This window comes from Zonotrichia albicollis, chromosome 13 (assembly GCF_047830755.1).
Source record: "Zonotrichia albicollis isolate bZonAlb1 chromosome 13, bZonAlb1.hap1, whole genome shotgun sequence".
Lineage (NCBI taxonomy): Eukaryota > Metazoa > Chordata > Aves > Passeriformes > Passerellidae > Zonotrichia > Zonotrichia albicollis.
In genome coordinates, this window is record NC_133831.1 from 9,369,435 (window position 1) to 9,386,455 (window position 17,021).

The following is a 17,021-nucleotide window of genomic DNA, read 5'->3' on the forward strand; positions in this document are numbered from 1 at the left end:
AAATGAGAGTTCACCTGAGTTTAAAGGATATGTAAAGATTTTTTTCTTCAGTTATGTCTCTGGCTCTGAAATGCTTATACAATCTCGCTAACTGATGCATCTGTAAAGCAAATGTCATCTTAGATCTGAAGATGTAATGTCTCTGTAGACAAAATATTTATTTTCTATCCTTTAAATCCAGAGTACCACATTAAAAACTAGATATGAATAGGAAAACTGACTACACTTAAGAACTGAATAGGACAGACCCACATTTTACCAAAGTTTCTTGATTAACGTTAAAAACAAACAAAATTAGCAAAACTAGTTGTTGAGATCTGAGTTTTAACTGCCACTGACTGCAAAAAGAAATGCCTGATCTGCTGTTTGGCTGGTACCATGTTCTAAAGTAAGGCATAGATAGGCTACAATTGCACAGGCATTTTCTGTCCCCTCCTTTGGGCAGATTAAGTTAAAAAGTATTGCTTGATGATTCCTGTAAGGACAGAGTTCCCTTCTGGACTGAGGGCCACAGGCTGCTGGGAACAGTTAATCATGGGGAAATGCCTGAATCAGCAGCATCATGAGAAGCATCGTGTGAGGCTCTGTCTAACATGTCAGTGCAACAATACCGTTACAGGGAAATTAAGGTTGGAAGGGACTATTGAAGGTCATTATTTTAATCCTTATGTTCAAATCATATCTATGATCAAATTTGGATCAGGACAATTATTTTGATCATTCTCTTGGGCAGATAAGTGAATATAAAGTGCAAATTCTAATAAAATTCCACCATTTCTTTTAACACATTCCTGGTAATAACACTGAATAAAGGACCTTTTTAAACAGGTAGCAGTGAACTGACCTGTCACGTTTTAACCTGCATAATGACAGTTTAGAGACACTTGTGGACATATTAGAAAGAGGAAGCTTGCCAAAGGCTATCTGGATCTGGGCATTGCAGTTTGAGAAGATGGATTTATTGGAAATTTTTTTTTTATTAGTATGCTAAAGACAGCTTGAGATGTTGTAAATATTGTTGCCATGCTACACTGACAATAGACTAACTCATAAAATTTCTTCATGGTATGGTGAAATTAATTTGGCTATCAGTGCTTGGCAGCTGGATGTGAAGCTGCTCAGATTACAAGCCAAAGAAGCAGTAAAAAATGGGTACTGCTATCATGTGACATGAAAACAAATTTTCTGCTGAAACAAGAAATACATGAGTGCTCCTGTAAAATGTTATCCCATTATGAGGCAATTTCAGTTCTTCTACTTGGACCTCATTCTGACATGTGAAAACAGTTCTGCTGTGTTTGTGTGCTGCAAAGATGCATTGATTAGCTGCAGAGAGCAGTTCTCTCACAGCTGCTCTCTTACTCTGTTTTATTGGATATTTCCTCATTTTGGGAATCTGCTAGACAGTACTGATGTTTTTCTCTAGTGTTTACACAAGATGCTTGTTCTCAGATAACACAGAAAGACTAATAGTGTTTAAAATATGAGCTCTTTATAAATGTGTGGGTAAAATCTGGTTTTATATCCATTACAGCTGTCTTCTTGATATCTGTATAAACTTTTATAGAAGTTATTATTACATGATGACAACAACCTAGCAAATCTCTTATAAAATAAGAGATATATAATTTATAAATTATAAACGGAACCTGACAGTGTTCAAAACCTCAATCAGAGGACTAGAACATGGATGAAGTTTGTGACTGGGTCTGTGACTTGTCATGCCAAGGGGGATCCCTAGTAATTTGATCAATGGATACTCATCAGCAGTGTCTACCAAGAGCCTTAGCCATATTTTCTGTATTATGTTGTCTGTTTTTCACTCACTAACAGATCCCAGTCAAAACTCAAAAGACAGGAAAACCACAATCATGAGAGAAAGAGAAGTCACACATTTGCTGTGTCAGAAAAGAGGAGGTGTTCAAGAGATACCATTCAATATCACAGAGGATTAAATGCTTCCCACACGGCCAGATATAACAAGACACAAAGCTACCTAGGAAAAGGTAACAGGTGCAATTAAAGCTGCCTTTCATACAGCACCAAATAATGGCAATTTTAGATTATACTTGACTTCTAGTGGTTTAAACACAGAATAGGACACACAGCAGAGCTACAAAGCTCTACCAGTCAGGGTATAACCTGTGGTTTAAGGATTACAAGGTCATTGTATCACATGAGGATTTCTATGATTGTGAAGCATCTGGAGTAAATGAAGGAAGAATGACACAGTGACCTTTGGAACAAAGTCTTCTAAATCTTAGAGCACAGACTGGCATTGAGAAAGACAAAAGCTAATTATTATTTTTATGCTTTGAATGTAAACTAAACTAATCCCCAATTAGACAAAAAAAAAAAAAGGACATGTTTGGGTGCAGTATGGCCAGCCCTGTTACACTGCAGCAGGGTAAGACAAACAGACTGGAGATGAGGGAACTTTGACCTCTGTATGTCTTGATTTCTTTCATTTTCCCTCATCAGCACACTGTGGTTTAAGTGAACTGTTGAATTTCAGAGCTAGTCTGTTCCTCTGTCTGAACAAAACATAAAAGACCTGAATGAAGAGACAGTGAGAAGAATGAAGGGATGATAAAAAGCATGGGAAAAATTCTTTACTGGGTATAAGAAGGTCTGTAGGTATATTCATGTATGTAAGAATTCTTCAGTCTGCAGCCAAGCACTGGCTGACAGATGCAGGCTTTAATCAAGGAAGGACTGTGGAAAGCATGAACACAGGTATGCTGTTCACTGCTTTTCCAACAGATAAACTATGGGGAGCCAGCTGGAGCCAACAGAAGAGCAGCAAAGAAACAAAAGGAGATGGCTCTTCACACAGCATGGATCAAAGCTGCAGTGCTACAAGTTCACTGGAGTTCAAGGGTAGGAAGTCTACAGAATAAATGTCCACAAAGCTTTATTAAACACACAGAAACCATCTCTGATCCAAGAAACTCCTCAGCTGTGATTGACTGAATGCCAGAGGATGTGTAGGACAAGTACAGACACACATGGCTTGTTCTTACATTCTTCTCTAAACACCTGCTTGTGGCTGCTACCAGAGACAAGATACCAGGCTAAAAGTACTTTTTGATCTGACTCAACACAGGAACATAGAAAATAAGTCTGCCTAAAACCAGATCATATTATTAGGCTCGAGAGTCAAATATAGGAAAAGTAAGACATCAGATTATTTTAGAGTCTATTAGCTGTACATTCTATTACATTTCATAAATAGATATACATTTTAATTAAGAAAATGGTGCTGCCACTTTCTGCCAGTGAAAACACTTCATTTGATGGAGAAGTTATCATTACTCACAGTAATTTCTAATATTATACAGAAATTCTACAGAAACAACAGCTCAGAATGATAAAACATTATCTGTGCCTGAAGCTTGCATATCTTGCACTTTTCCCATACAGTATATTATGTGTGTGTTTACTAAATAGTTGTTAGTGTGGCTCTGTGTAGCATCTCAGAATGAATCCTGACTACTTTTTGTTTCAGATCAAGAATGCTTGGACAAGACCATTCTGAAGGGCAGCTTGGCACAGGGTGCTGGTTTCTCTGCTATGCAGAACAGAATGTCAGGTATGCTAATTACTGGGTGACTGACCACACAGGCATTCCTTACACACACGTGGTGGCTGCTACAGAGCAGAAGAAAAAGCTTTGTATTCCCCATAAAATCAGCACAGTCTGCTAATTGCAGCACAATTAACCACCCTCCTGACACAAGGCCACAAAATCAAAACTTCATGTCACACTGGGAGCAAGGTTAAGTCATGTGTAATAAAGGAATTAAATAAGTCTTCAAAGGTGCTCAAATCTGCTGGACAGGGTTGTTTCACAACCCAAGAGATCACACAATTTGATCTGCTTTACGAAGAGAACACACAAATGGAAGCTACACTGAAGGACCAAATGTTAATATAATTACCAAACTTTCCAAACTTTGTTCCTTCAGAGACATAGAAAATAAAATTTATTTATTAAAATAATGGTTTTTTTCTTGTCGCAGAGGGAGTTGTCTTACCAGATCAGTTAAAACAAAAATGGGCATATATCAAAACAGAACTGAGAGAGCTAGAAAGATTAATATTTAGAAAATAATGTGATGTACAAGACAAAAAAAGACAATGTGATGTTCCCCCGTGAGTTTATTGAGGTTTTAGTTACAAAAGAATCAGTGTTGTGGAGGGCCATGTCCTTGAGCGCCGCGCACGCAGCGCAGAGAAAGGCAGCACCTGCGGGCCTGCAGGCTCGGCCCAACACCGAGGGACGGCTCCCCAGCGCCGCCCTGTGTTGCAAACACAGAAGTGCACGGACAGCCCGTTCAGTGTGGGCGGAACGGCTGGTGCTGCTGCTCAGGCACTGCAGGGTTTTTAATCACAGGTCCTTCACTAACACATGCTCTGCTGAACACTTTCTTTTATCACTGCTGAATAACAAAAAGAGACATCGATCATATAGCAAAATAATATTTACATGCAATCCCAGTAAACAAGGTAGAAATGCCAGTAGGTTTGGCTAAACAATTAAAAAAAAATCAAGTCCTGTTTGGCAGCAAATCATCCAAGCAGTATTTGCCATCTGTAAGTTATTACTCAAAAGGAAGAGCGTATAAACTGCGCATTTGATTTTCTCAGTAGCAACCACGGTGCCTGATATGCTTATACCCTTAAGGATTTTGGATAGCAACAGTTTGTGTACAAGTAGCTACTTAGTAGCAGCTGATTCAGAATGAGCCAGCCTTGCCTTTAATTGTAACAAATTTATACATTTACTGATCAAAAGCTTGTACTGTAAGAGGGCACTGAAACTGTATACATTCATAATGTCAAGAAAAGGTGTCTATAAGTTTTTCCATAATCTCTGCTTAATTGTTATTCATATTCCTGCTTGTAGTCAGAATTATGAATGCAGTTCTCCACTATCTTAATTAACACCTCTAATCTAATGCACCTGGTATGTCTGTACAAGGAAAATATTTCTCTGTGGTTTTCACCATGGAAACATGTTCTGATTGTCAGTGATTAGTCTGTTAGGGCAAGAGAGGTGCCAATATGTAAGCATGTCTGATGCACACACAACAGGTGCCTTGGAAGCTCTTCCCTGTCTCAAATCCTAAAGCAGTTTTCCCTGAACATAACAAGCAGGAAATCTTTTCTCTAGCCAGCCATATCTCTAGCCAGCCAAAAAACTGAACAGAACAAACAGGAAACCTTTTCTTATACAAATTTTTAATAATGTTAGTATACTGATTAACAACAATACACGCAGCACAGAATATTTCAAACTTTATAGGGCAAAGTACACATCTTTTATTACATTCTGGAACTGATCCCAAGTTCTTCCTTAAGTTATTTACTCTCTGATGAAGCAGCCCTGGGAGTGTCCTTATTTGTACTTGCTGCCCCATGGGCTGCTGCCACAAACACTGCAAGACCATAGAAATATCTGGTGTTTGTCTTTTCCTACACTGCACTTCCCTTTGCAGTAATTGCAGAGCAGAGCACATTCTCCTGAAATCCCTCTTACATAGGAGCCCCTTCTATAATCAAGAAAGCAGTAATTAGATGAGCTGTGAAGTAGCCCATAGTTCTCTGATCAAGGCAGAGGGTGGCACTTTCACACTGCCCTCAGTAGCACATGGACTTGAGTTTGTTATAAGTCATTTGTACAAATCCTGCAAATACACCTTGATGCAGTGGCTGAAGAACTGAGAGGTTCAGGCTAATTACTTCTTTTCACATTAAAAATAAATGAGTTTATAACATGAATTTGCAGCATCTCAGTAGATCCATGATACTTGATAATCATTCTGCAAACACTTACTAGACAAACATCCAGGGGATCCTTCTGATTTTAAAAGTCTTCTTAGTAGAGTTCTGAATATAATTTTCACATTGTGGATTTGCTATTTGCCGTGTATTAGCTACTCTGTAAGTCCTTACAGGGGAGTCTCTTACGGCATGGAAGGATGGATACACTTTGAGCAGAGACTTTTAGCCCAAAGTCTCTCAGCATTTTGAAGAGAAACTCTGTTTCTCAGAATAAATTTGCAAGAGGTAGAAATATCAATTACAATGTACATGCAGAGATGCAAACACGGCTGTTTGAAAATGCTCCCCGGTAGTGTAAATTCCAGAACATCCACCAGAGGGAAGCTCATGCATTCATTCAGAGTGAAATAAATAATTTGAAGGATGAAACACACACCTGATATTTAAGGCAAAGCAAATTCTATTTTAATTGTTTCATAGCAGTAGCATGGACTTTTTGAGCTTGGAAAGGTTTCAGAAGTTATTTGCCCATCTAAAAGTAACAGACTTATAGAGAGTTTCCTGGATTAATGACTGAACTTATTGCACTACTTATAATATGCATGTACACAAAAAACTTAAACTGTGTTTTTTAAACATACAGATGCAATTTAATTTCACTGCTGTGATGAAGTGTACCAGAGCTTCTGTGATTCGAAGTCCAAATGCATTCATACATTAAAGCCCACCCACATGTGGCCACTGGAGTGAGTAAGATACTGAATTGTTTAGCCACTGTTGTTTTTAGCAGTTATTGACTACACTATTGTCATCTGTAAGTTATTACTCTTCCCCATACTTGTTAATGGAAATATTTGCTAAATTGTCTATAAAGTTTGTGTTCTACTAATTTAAATTTGATAAATAACAGACACTTTTAGAGAATATTAAAGGCAGTTTACAGTGTGAAGTTTTATTAGTGATCCAGGAGTCACATAGAGCTGTTCAGGAACATGCTCCTGAGCTAATGTTAACTCTAATGTCTGAGATATTTAGTCTAACAGCCTAGCTTCAGAGCCTTACTCAAGGAAATCTTAGCAGTCCAACACTTCTTTGGGATTTTTCTGAAACAGAAATTCCAGACTGTGGCTGCAATTGAGAGACTCATTTGTTTTCTAGCTTAAATGAAAGACACAGCCAGAGGTAGAGGCCATTTGGCAAGCAAACTTCAACTCAAGTGGAGAAAGGTGTTTCAGGAAAATGTAAGGCCAGATGCTTCAGAAGTTCAACCACATCCATACACTACTGGATTAGACCTATACTTACACCAGTGGTTGTTCAGACAACTGCTCTTTTCCACCAAAAATAAAGTTGTACCAAAAAAATCCTACAGAGGTGTCACACAATGGTACAGAACATGCAAGTCCTTTTAGGGATCCTTGGTAGATTGAGGGCTGGCCACAAGATTGTAGCTACACTTAGAGCACTTATTACGACATAAAAATTTACTTAAGAGCATACCTTATTGTTATCTACAATTTCTAGCAGTTTGTGTATCTTACTGCTACACAGGATTTTTAGCATTTATCCCACCTTTCAGTTAAGCAGTTTCTAGTGATCAGTGTAGCTTTCTTTACTATCTAAAGTCTTTGGTTATGCAGGCTTTTAGTCACCTGAGCCCTCTGCAATTCAGGTCAAAGTCTTGATAATCAGTGTATGACACAACAATCATAATCTAGATTGACTTTACTTAAAGAACCTGCCAGTCCCTGCAGCACTGGGTGACAAGAGGTACTGGACATCTCTGCTCGATTGTCTTTTTCCAATAAAAATCTGCAACTTGCTTCAATCTAGATATGCCACTGGCAATAAACTAAAACAGTCTGTGAAGATATTTCTGGAGAAATAATGTGGTGTAAAGGTGATTTCATTGGAAGAAGAAATCCTGCCCAGCACTTCTTCCCATTAGTTAATTTTCACATGTGGTTTTCAGAAATTCCCTTCAGAATAGAAACAGATTGTTTCGTTTTTTCCCCTACCTGGTATTCATTAAATGTGGTTAAAAACGAAAGGAACTGGAATCATGTATCAGATTAAATCCCAATTAAAATCTGTATTACACAAATAGTATTTTGAAGATATAATACTTGACTTCAGTGGGGTTATTCTGGATTTGCTTTTGATCTCATTATACTCTTACAAGAGCAAAACCAGCTAAGCTGCTTTGGGGGTGCTGATGTTACAATCCTTTTTCCATGGTGAAAAATACTTTTAAACTTAATACTGTGCACTACATTTGCCAGGTTTGTAAAATTAGGGAAATAATCTGCATCACATTCTTAAATTTAAGAAATTTATAAATAACTCCTTTGTTTCAGTGAACTTTTTTTAGTGGTAAATACCCATCCAGTTCCACTTCTTGAATATTTCTGTTGGCTCTGCTGTTCTAGTTCCTCCTTTAACATTTTAGAAATGAACTTCAGAAAATGTTTTGAAATCAGGATAACAAAATAGTTTCATACTCTTTGGCCAGGCTCTGAAGAACTTATGATTCATTTAGGATTTGAGTACTACATTGACTACCAAGTTTCCTAGGAAAAATCATAAACATCATAGCCCATTGCTGGCACAGCAGGACAATAATGTAGTCATATCTTTTCTCTCTGGCATGGAGCACTTCCTCCTATAAGTCTACATCCAGACAGAATACTCTGATGGTTATTGTTTGGTAAAGAACTGCAATTTGCCAGAGAATTAGAAATACAACTCCTACTCATTTTGTTGTACCAGTACAGTACAAACAGTTGATTTCCTTTATGCCAGGGTATTTATAAATATGATTGACTGTTTTCTGCTGAATTAAAAAAGATGACATGAAGGTAGTAAGCACAATTTTTGTACTTTAAAATTCTTGCCAAACGTATAATGCCCATTTGTAGTTTACCTGCCACTCCTCTGGTTTTTGTTTTTATAAAATAAAGTGCCAAGTTGTTCATAGGAGCAAGAATAGAATAGCATAAAAAGGGTTTCTTTCTCCTCACAGCCATTGATTAGATCAGTAACATCAAAACAGTTGCACATTTCTTTAAATAGGGACACTTTAGAAAGACCACCAACATGCTGTAAAATTTGCTGAAGCACAATGGATGTATAACTAACAGCAAAGTCAGGTCCTGCATTGTATTTTTACTTTTGCTTTGTATGCAAAAATACCCATCCTCCTAAACAACAGGAACTGCCATATGTGGCCATCTGCCATATGTGGTCAGATGTCAGTAAGAGTAAACATGAGGATGTGAGCTCATAGTCTGCATTAGCCTTCCGAACATCAGTTAGAGGAGAACTTTCAACTAGTTCACCAACACCTACAGAATAAAAGCAGAGCACAGAGCAACCAAGAACAGAAGAATTTCCAGAATGAGTCAAGCTGAGGAAAGCAGCGGGAACTCAGCATGGAATATTGTGAGGTCAGTAGTCTGCATAATACTGGCCTTGTCATTTATAATTGGCACTCCTGGGAACTGCATTGTCATCTGGACTGTTTGTACAAAAATGAAGAAAATATCTCTTTCAGTCCTGCTGATCTTGAACCTGGCCATTGCTGATGTCCTTGTACTGATCACTTTACCAATCTGGATTTACTCTTTTGTTGACTCATGGGTTTTTGGAACCATCTTCTGCAAAGTGCTGGTTTTCATTATTTACTGCAGCATGTATGCCAGTATATTTCTGATTACAGCACTCAGCTTGGAGCGGCTACTGGCTGTGTTTTACCCTTTCACAATTCAAACCTACAGAAGAAAAGAAAAAATTTCTTTAATTGTGTTCCTCATTTGGTTCCTGTCTGTTGCCTTTGGCATTTCTGTCATTCCATTTCAAGAGACAGAAGAAATGAATGGTCGGCTTCTGTGCACGTGTCGCAACTACTCTTCCAATAGACAGAAAGTGTCCTATCTTCTGCTGGAGACCCTTGCAGGTTTTGTAATCCCTTTCTTAATTATTTGCACTAGTTATGTGTGTGTTGCAAGAAGAATAAGCAGAATGACTTACCAATCCAAGCAGCGATCGGAACGTCTCATTGCCACCGTCGTGGTGGCTTTCATTCTGTGCTGGTTCCCTCACCACATCTTCAACATCCTGGATGTCATTTCTGTTGAAATAGAGCTCTCGAATGAGGAGATGTCTTTGGCACTGGAAGAAATTGTAGACAAAGGAGTCTACATCTCTGGAGCACTTGTATTCATCAGTAGCTGTATTAACCCTCTGCTTTATGCTTTTGCTGCACGAAGGTTTCAGAACCACCTGAGGTTTGCCAAGATGTCAAAGCTGTTTGAACAGATCAGTCAGACTGTAACAGAGGAAGACAAGAAAAGAAATCTGGTTGTAGCCAAACATGAAGATACTTTGGTAGGCACAGAAAATCTCTAACAAGGAACTCAGTGAATAATCTGTGTCATTTCTTCAGCAGTCCTTTCTCCTCAATCTCTCTTTTTCATTTACTGAGCAGTCCAGGGAAAGCTGTAGAGAAAGAAAAGCTTTTTGGGTTTTTTTCTTGTGTGTTTTATAAGAATTGGCATGAACAACATTGTTCAGTTCATAAATTATTATTCACATCATGAAATGAGCACTATTTCACTGTTGCTGAGAACATCAACAAGGTGGCTAAAAGCTGAAATTGTGAGGAATACAGCATTGTTACTTTCCATTAAAATTTTTTCTGATTTCTAGAAAGTCTGTGTGCAGAAAACAGAAAAGAACTGCATGTGAAAAAGAGAGACCTTGAAAGCTTGAAACTAATGAAACTAAGGTTTTGTCAGAAAAAAAAAAGTTGTTACATGTTCAAAAATCCTTATACAATCTAAAGTTTTAAGAAGTTAAATTCTTTATATGGCTCATAATGGTTTTAAATTATTGTACTAATGACACAAAAGTCTTCTGGGTTGATGGAAAATTCAAAGCTATTTTTAATTCATTACTATATTTAGGTTTGAAAGTAATAAGGGTTGTTTATACAGTCAAGATCATTTACTGCATTATCTTGGGGTAATGGGTTTGAACAAGTCAAACATGGAGTATGAGGACTGTGTTGTATGGCAAACACCACTGCAGACTGCATGCTGGATCTGATGGCAAACACATTGCATACGTCAGTGGCAATTTGATGTATTAAATATATGTACTTTGAGTATCCTCAAAAATTTTGATTCAAAGAAGTTAAGCTTCCAAGATGTCTATTAAATTGTGGAAGAATTGGGTCAGGCTCAGGTGAGGAGGAAGGAGACATCCTTCCTACTAATTTTATGTGTAAGAAAATTATGGTAGTAGTACAAAGTGTCTCTTATCAGAAGAACTTCACCTTGCAAATAAAAGAGTTATATTTTTCTATTCTCACAGAATAGTGGACTTTGCCCTAGGAAACCAATAAAATTAGTATTTGCAAGGGCTTTAGTTTTGTGAATGTGTGTAAACTCACTGTGAAAAATTGCATGGCATCAAGTGTTTGCTTTTGAAGTTTTATTTATTTCAGTTATGCTTAACATTTTTTACACTTGCTTTGTAAATTTTTAAGTCAAACATTTGTAATAAGATCAAGATAACTACTGATTACGAAGCATGTTGTAATTTCATTTTCCTTGTTCTGGACAGTTGCTAAATAGCTATATTACTCATCTTTACAAAGAAATTACAAATACTAACCAGCCATTATTTTTTGAAATTTTGAATAATTTTGAATTTTGAAGTGCAGGATATTTGAGTTGTATTAGTTTAGCTTGTAAACTGAAATAAACACAGAGAGGTTAAATTCTTAGCTACTAATGGAAGAATATTTCTCTAAACTTTGCATATGTATTTGTTATTCCTGCTTCTTATCAAAAAGTATTTTTTTCTCCTGAATAGAAGTCCACAGCACAGAGGGTTTTCCTTCAACAGGACTCCTTCACTGAAATTAAAGAAAACTTTAGCAAGATCTTGTTTGCAACAAAAAGTAAGCAACAAATGAAACACTTTAGACTGGACCCCAGCCTTCACCTACCACTGTTCTTCACCCCTCTAATAGCTTTTAATTGCTATAGGGCATTCAATATAGCAATGTGACATTATCTCACAAAAAAAGCAGCAGTTTCAGTTATCTACTCATAAAAAAGTGAAGCTGTATTTCCCAATATGTTCTTGAGATAGGAATCACTCACTATTCAACAACACAGAGCAGACCAGGAGATTTGCTATCTGATAAGCACATGAGCACAGCAACTGAACTTCTAGGCCACAAAGAGTCAAGTATTTCCCAACTCAGAGTGTGAGAAAACACGCAGGCAAACTTTAGTACAAGCTGCCTGACCAATATTTTCTTTTCTATCAGTCCATGCCTGAATTTTCTGCCTTAATATTAATTTTTCACATTTTCTCCGTTGCTTTTTACTCACAGTACTGAAGTTGCTGTCTATCAGGAGGTCCATCAAGGAGCTAGAACTGTCCCTCTTAATTTCTCATTAATGGCCTTGGTTCTATGTCCAGTAGATAGTCAGACAGTCATCTCTAAGGACTGTGTTTCTTTTGAAGGCTGTTTGAGAAGTACTAGAACATACTAAAATGGCAACATTAACTTATTTCATTTTTTTGTAGAGTAAATAGGGTTAATTCTTGCAGTTGGTATGCACAGTTAAAATCCTCACTGATTTAATACTTTTGTCAGCACAACAGTCATGTAAATGGGACAATAAGAGTCCACCTAAAAGTACAAGCAGATGACTTGGTTGTCTGCTGCTTCCTTGAGCAGGTACACATCAGGCCTAGGAATGCAGCCAGATTTTGCACTTCATCAGGGCTAACATGCTCTCACCTCTATCTGTTGCTCAAGCTAGATCAAAATAGTGGCCTCCTATTAACTTGAGACACACTCAGATTCTCCCAGGAAAATAGAGGCTTCATGTCATTTGAGTTCTTCTTTTTTCTTTCTTTCTTTCTTTCTTTCTTTCTTTCTTTCTTTCTTTCTTTCTTTCTTTCTTTCTTTCTTTCTTTCTTTCTTTCTTTCTTTCTTTCTTTCTTTCTTTCTTTCTTTCTTTCTTTCTTTCTTTCTTTCTTTCTTTCTTTCTTTCTTTCTTTCTTTCTTTCTTTCTTTCTTTCTTTCTTTCTTTCTTTCTTTCTTTCTTTCTTTCTTCCTAACCCTTCTACCCTTGTTTATGAGGTCTGCTGTGTGTTTTCAGTGTCCAGTTATTTCTCATGACACAGCAAGGCAGAAGGCTGAGCCAAGAGAGAGCCACTTCAGTCACCTGAGTGAAATCACCTCAGACTACACTGAAGTGCAGGGAACATCATGTGGAGTCAGTGCAACTCTCCTTAGAACACTGAGTACTAGGAGGTGATCCGATACTTTGAATTTCTCACATTTGTAAAAATTAATCATCTTCTAACAATTATCTCTTAACATTTCAATATTTCCCAGCCTGAAACTTGCTGTCAACATTCCATGGGTTTACATCAGGATTTTTTCACATTTACTATAATAGGATTATGCTGCCTAAAGTGAATTCCTGTAATATTAAATGGATTGAAGGAAAGCCTGAGGAATTTTTAGCTCATGCAGCCAATATACAAGAAGGATAGAAAAGGACATAAAGCATCAGCCTTACACTATTTGTTGCCTGTTGACATCAAAATGTTTCTGTAAGCATCAAGGCAAAAGAGTTATACCTGGATTAAAACAATGAAGCTTTGTGAATATTTACAGGCAACTAACAATTTAAGGAGTAGCACAAGGGAAATCAGAGATCCTTATTTACAAGAAGAAACAGGGCAACTGCATTATATTAGAAAAAAAATTTTTAAACCTCTAGAACGTTTTCTAGGAAGAAGTAGAGCAAAAGACACATTTTAAAGACAGTTAAGGCTGCAGTTATGGAACTTTTAGGGTTACAATTAGCAGGACTAAATGAAAGATTTGCCTGCAATGCCTGGGTGAAAGGAATAAAAGAAGATAACAGATGGCACAGAAACAACACAGGAATTCAATTTCTTCATATTCAAGCAAGAGTCTGATAAAGAATAAATATTTCAGAAGATGCAGAAGTAGCAAATATTAACAGCGTGAAGGTTTTCTCTACAGCTCTTGTATTATTCTCTTTTCTGCATATATTGGGAAAAGGGAAGGCAAAGGAAAAGCTATTGCTTTTTTGAGTAGAAAAGCATGAGAAATAAGTTAGTCAAGATTATTAAGAATTATATAGACTTAAACTGGAACTGAGAAGTTCGGCCATGAGAACTGAGTATAGAAAGAGACCAGACCAGGAAGTGAAAACTATTCAGTTGCAAGACATTTTCAGATTTTTGTGAATTATTTCTTGTCAGAGCAGGTAATCACTGAAACAGTTCCTTATTAGAAAACTTCTCAGTGTGATCCACACTGGTGCTCAGTAGATTTAAGAAAAAAATTCAATAAACCAGAGTTTAGAGAGACATAAGCCTGTCCTCTGAGAGGGTGAGTAGCCTAAGCTACTCCTGTTAGCATTAAGAGCTGTCTGTGACCAGGGCTATGATGAGGGACACCAGGATTTCAGAAACTTTACAACACTGTTTACAGTCCTCAGAAAGTTCGTGCTCTGAGGACTGTAAAAGTTTGTGCTCTTATCTCCATAAGAGATAATAGAGTTGTATACTATTGAATTTCTTTGTGTCTTCTTTCCCATTAAATCAAATATGCTAAAAATCATGTGGATGGTTCTTAGTAAGATTCAACATTTTAAAACAGATTGAAGTTGAAGAAATATTCAGATTAGAAGAAAATTATTTTATGGAATGTGTCAAGTCAGTGATTTAAATGATGGCATTATTGAAAAAGATGCCATGAAGTCTTCAAATACAGGTTAAAGAGTCACAGCTCTTGAATTAGGAATCAATTATATATCTGCTAAACAGCAAAATCCACTTATTATTTATCTACTAGAAGTCAGCTATCAGAACTAAATCTTGATTGCAAAATTAATGGTCAGTCTTCAGCTTTGGCTGCATCTGTATAGGTACCAACAGTGTGTGCAGGTAAGTGCATCACTATTTCCATGGGCTATTAACTAGGAAACAGTGTGAACTGCACTGAGACACCTACAAACAATGTATTGTGATTAAAGCGAAGGGTATGTCCAGATGGTAGTAAATTGGAGGATTAGAAGTTTAGCCTGATCTTACTGGATCTTAAACTGAAAAATCAGACTTCTCATTTTTGCACAGCAGACCTGTTCATGGTATAGCACATTACACAAAAAATTAATGGCTAAATATTTCATTTTCATAGAACTGTGAATTTGAAGTAGTGTTTATGTTCTGTCATTGGTGGTGTCACCATAAGAGCCACAATAGGAAAATAGCTGTGTGAAGATCACTTCTAGTCATTGCATCTCTGATGATGTGGGAATGTATTACAGTGTAAACAATCTGAAAACAAGTTGCAGATTCAATACCTTAACTCTACTACATAATTTCAAAAGTCACTATAATATTAATATTTACTGGTGAACTTGGTGATTAGTATCAGAAACTTAGAAGTCATGGACACTTTTTAAACATTGCAGCTATGAGTGCCTGTTAGATTTAAAAATACAGCCACAGAGCTTCAGCTGTGCTGTAGAAAGGAACATTAGGTAGTTAAATCTGAGGGAAGCATTTAGCATCACAAGTTTTTACATGCCTTGTTCTCTCCTGCCACCATGTGGCTTTTCCATTTTAAAAAGTTAAGCTTAAGTTTAATACTCTGGAAGTCACTGAAACAAGCAGTGAAATACTTTGTTCATTGTTTCAGTTGTGAACCTATTGAAGGTTCAAGTCATTGAGACAGAAATGTTCACAAAAATCCACAATAATATATTAAGCATTCATTTCAGAGTGATCTAGTTCATCTCTTTTTTGCTCTTCAGGAGCCTAAGCCCACATTGTTTCAAATATTGCACAAATTAGGCAATCTGAGAATGCCTGACAGAATGCCTGACAGTTGCCTCAGGGCCAGTCTGTGAAAAGTCTGTGCTGGAAACAACTTCTCCCTGCCAAGCCATCAATAAGCATGTAGAGCTGGACCTTGACTTGAATTTGAGTAGCTCCCATCTCCTGCCAGGTGATATTATTGATTTCTAGGATTTTGGTAGTTTTGAGATGCTCTCAAAAAGTTTCAGAAAGACTTGACTTCCTTATGGCTAAATTAGAAATGGTTCTTGCAGATGATAAATATCTTGAAGATATCCATTATAAGAATGTTGCAAAAGCTTTGCCTTTAAGAAAATAAGAGAAGTGTTGGGAGTAAAGCAGAAAACAGAATCAATAGATTTGGTTTCAAATACCTTTTTTCTCTATTGCTATGTTCAGCTTCTGTATGTAGTGGTTTTGGTGTCTTTCAACAAGGTTTAGCTTAATCCTCTTACATTTGTAATGTTGAATAGCATTACACTAATTGATTTATCCTACTTTTAAAATGATCAGAAGAAACTTATTTTGCTGAAGAACTTCTCCTAGCACTTCTAGGAAGAAGACATCCTGAATGAAAGGTTTCTACCCAATAACCATATCCCTAAATATCCATTCTACCCCAAGATTTGCATTGTATGCTACAATATAACCTAGCTATTTTACATTACACACCTTATTTTGTTCTTTGACAGCTAAAGTAAAATGAAAATCAGAACCAGCCAGTGATGAGCAAGCAGGACCACAGTAGTCAGTCAGCGTCATGTCAGGAGGTCAGACCATAGGTCAGGACCTGTATCAACAAGATACATGGCCAAGCACAGGCATGGCCAGGGCAGAGCTCAAACAGGCACTCCAACAAGGCAGGTCAAGTAGGGGTGAAGTTCCAGGCCTGAATTTGTATGGATTTCCAGGCCTAGAGGCAGGGTCTGTAGAGTGGAGGGTCATCAAGACGAGTTAGTGCACCCAGGGACCTGATGCATTTCCAGTAGCAATGGAAATACAAAGAACAAGAACAGGAAAATACAAATTATTCAAGGAATAATGGCCATAAGCCACAATTGCTGTTTTATGTAATGGCTTAATTAGGAAACTTTGTAAAAAGCAGGGAAGCTTCCTAGAAAAAATGATGTTGTTTTTACACTTTAACATTTCAAGGTTGTTGTTTTTTCACTTATATTCACATTCCTTTAATATTACAAATGAAGAATTATAATATAAAAACTTCAGAATAGTTTTCCTACGTCTCACCCTTTTTCTTCCTTTGATTCTTCAATTCTCATCAGAGTTTTTCTGTGTTTGATATACAG

The 17,021-nt window shown here is 37.1% G+C and overlaps 1 protein-coding gene across 2 annotated transcripts in view; it reads left to right on the forward strand.

Moving 5' to 3' along the window:
* The window catches only part of LOC102062713 (leukotriene B4 receptor 1), a 54,529-nt gene extending 43,900 nt beyond the window's left edge, over positions 1-10,629 (forward strand). Inside the window, exons 4-6 of one of the 2 annotated variants that reach the window (XM_074551012.1) lie at positions 2,764-2,880; positions 3,509-3,592; positions 6,431-10,629. In XM_074551012.1, coding sequence (XP_074407113.1) covers positions 9,184-10,194 — 1,011 coding nt within the window. In that variant the 5' untranslated portion in view covers positions 2,764-2,880; positions 3,509-3,592; positions 6,431-9,183 and the 3' untranslated portion in view covers positions 10,195-10,629. The remainder of the gene's footprint in view (positions 1-2,763; positions 2,881-3,508; positions 3,593-6,430) is intronic. The other variant, XM_074551011.1, reaches the window with a different exon arrangement.
* Positions 10,630-17,021: the final 6,392 nt, after the last annotated feature.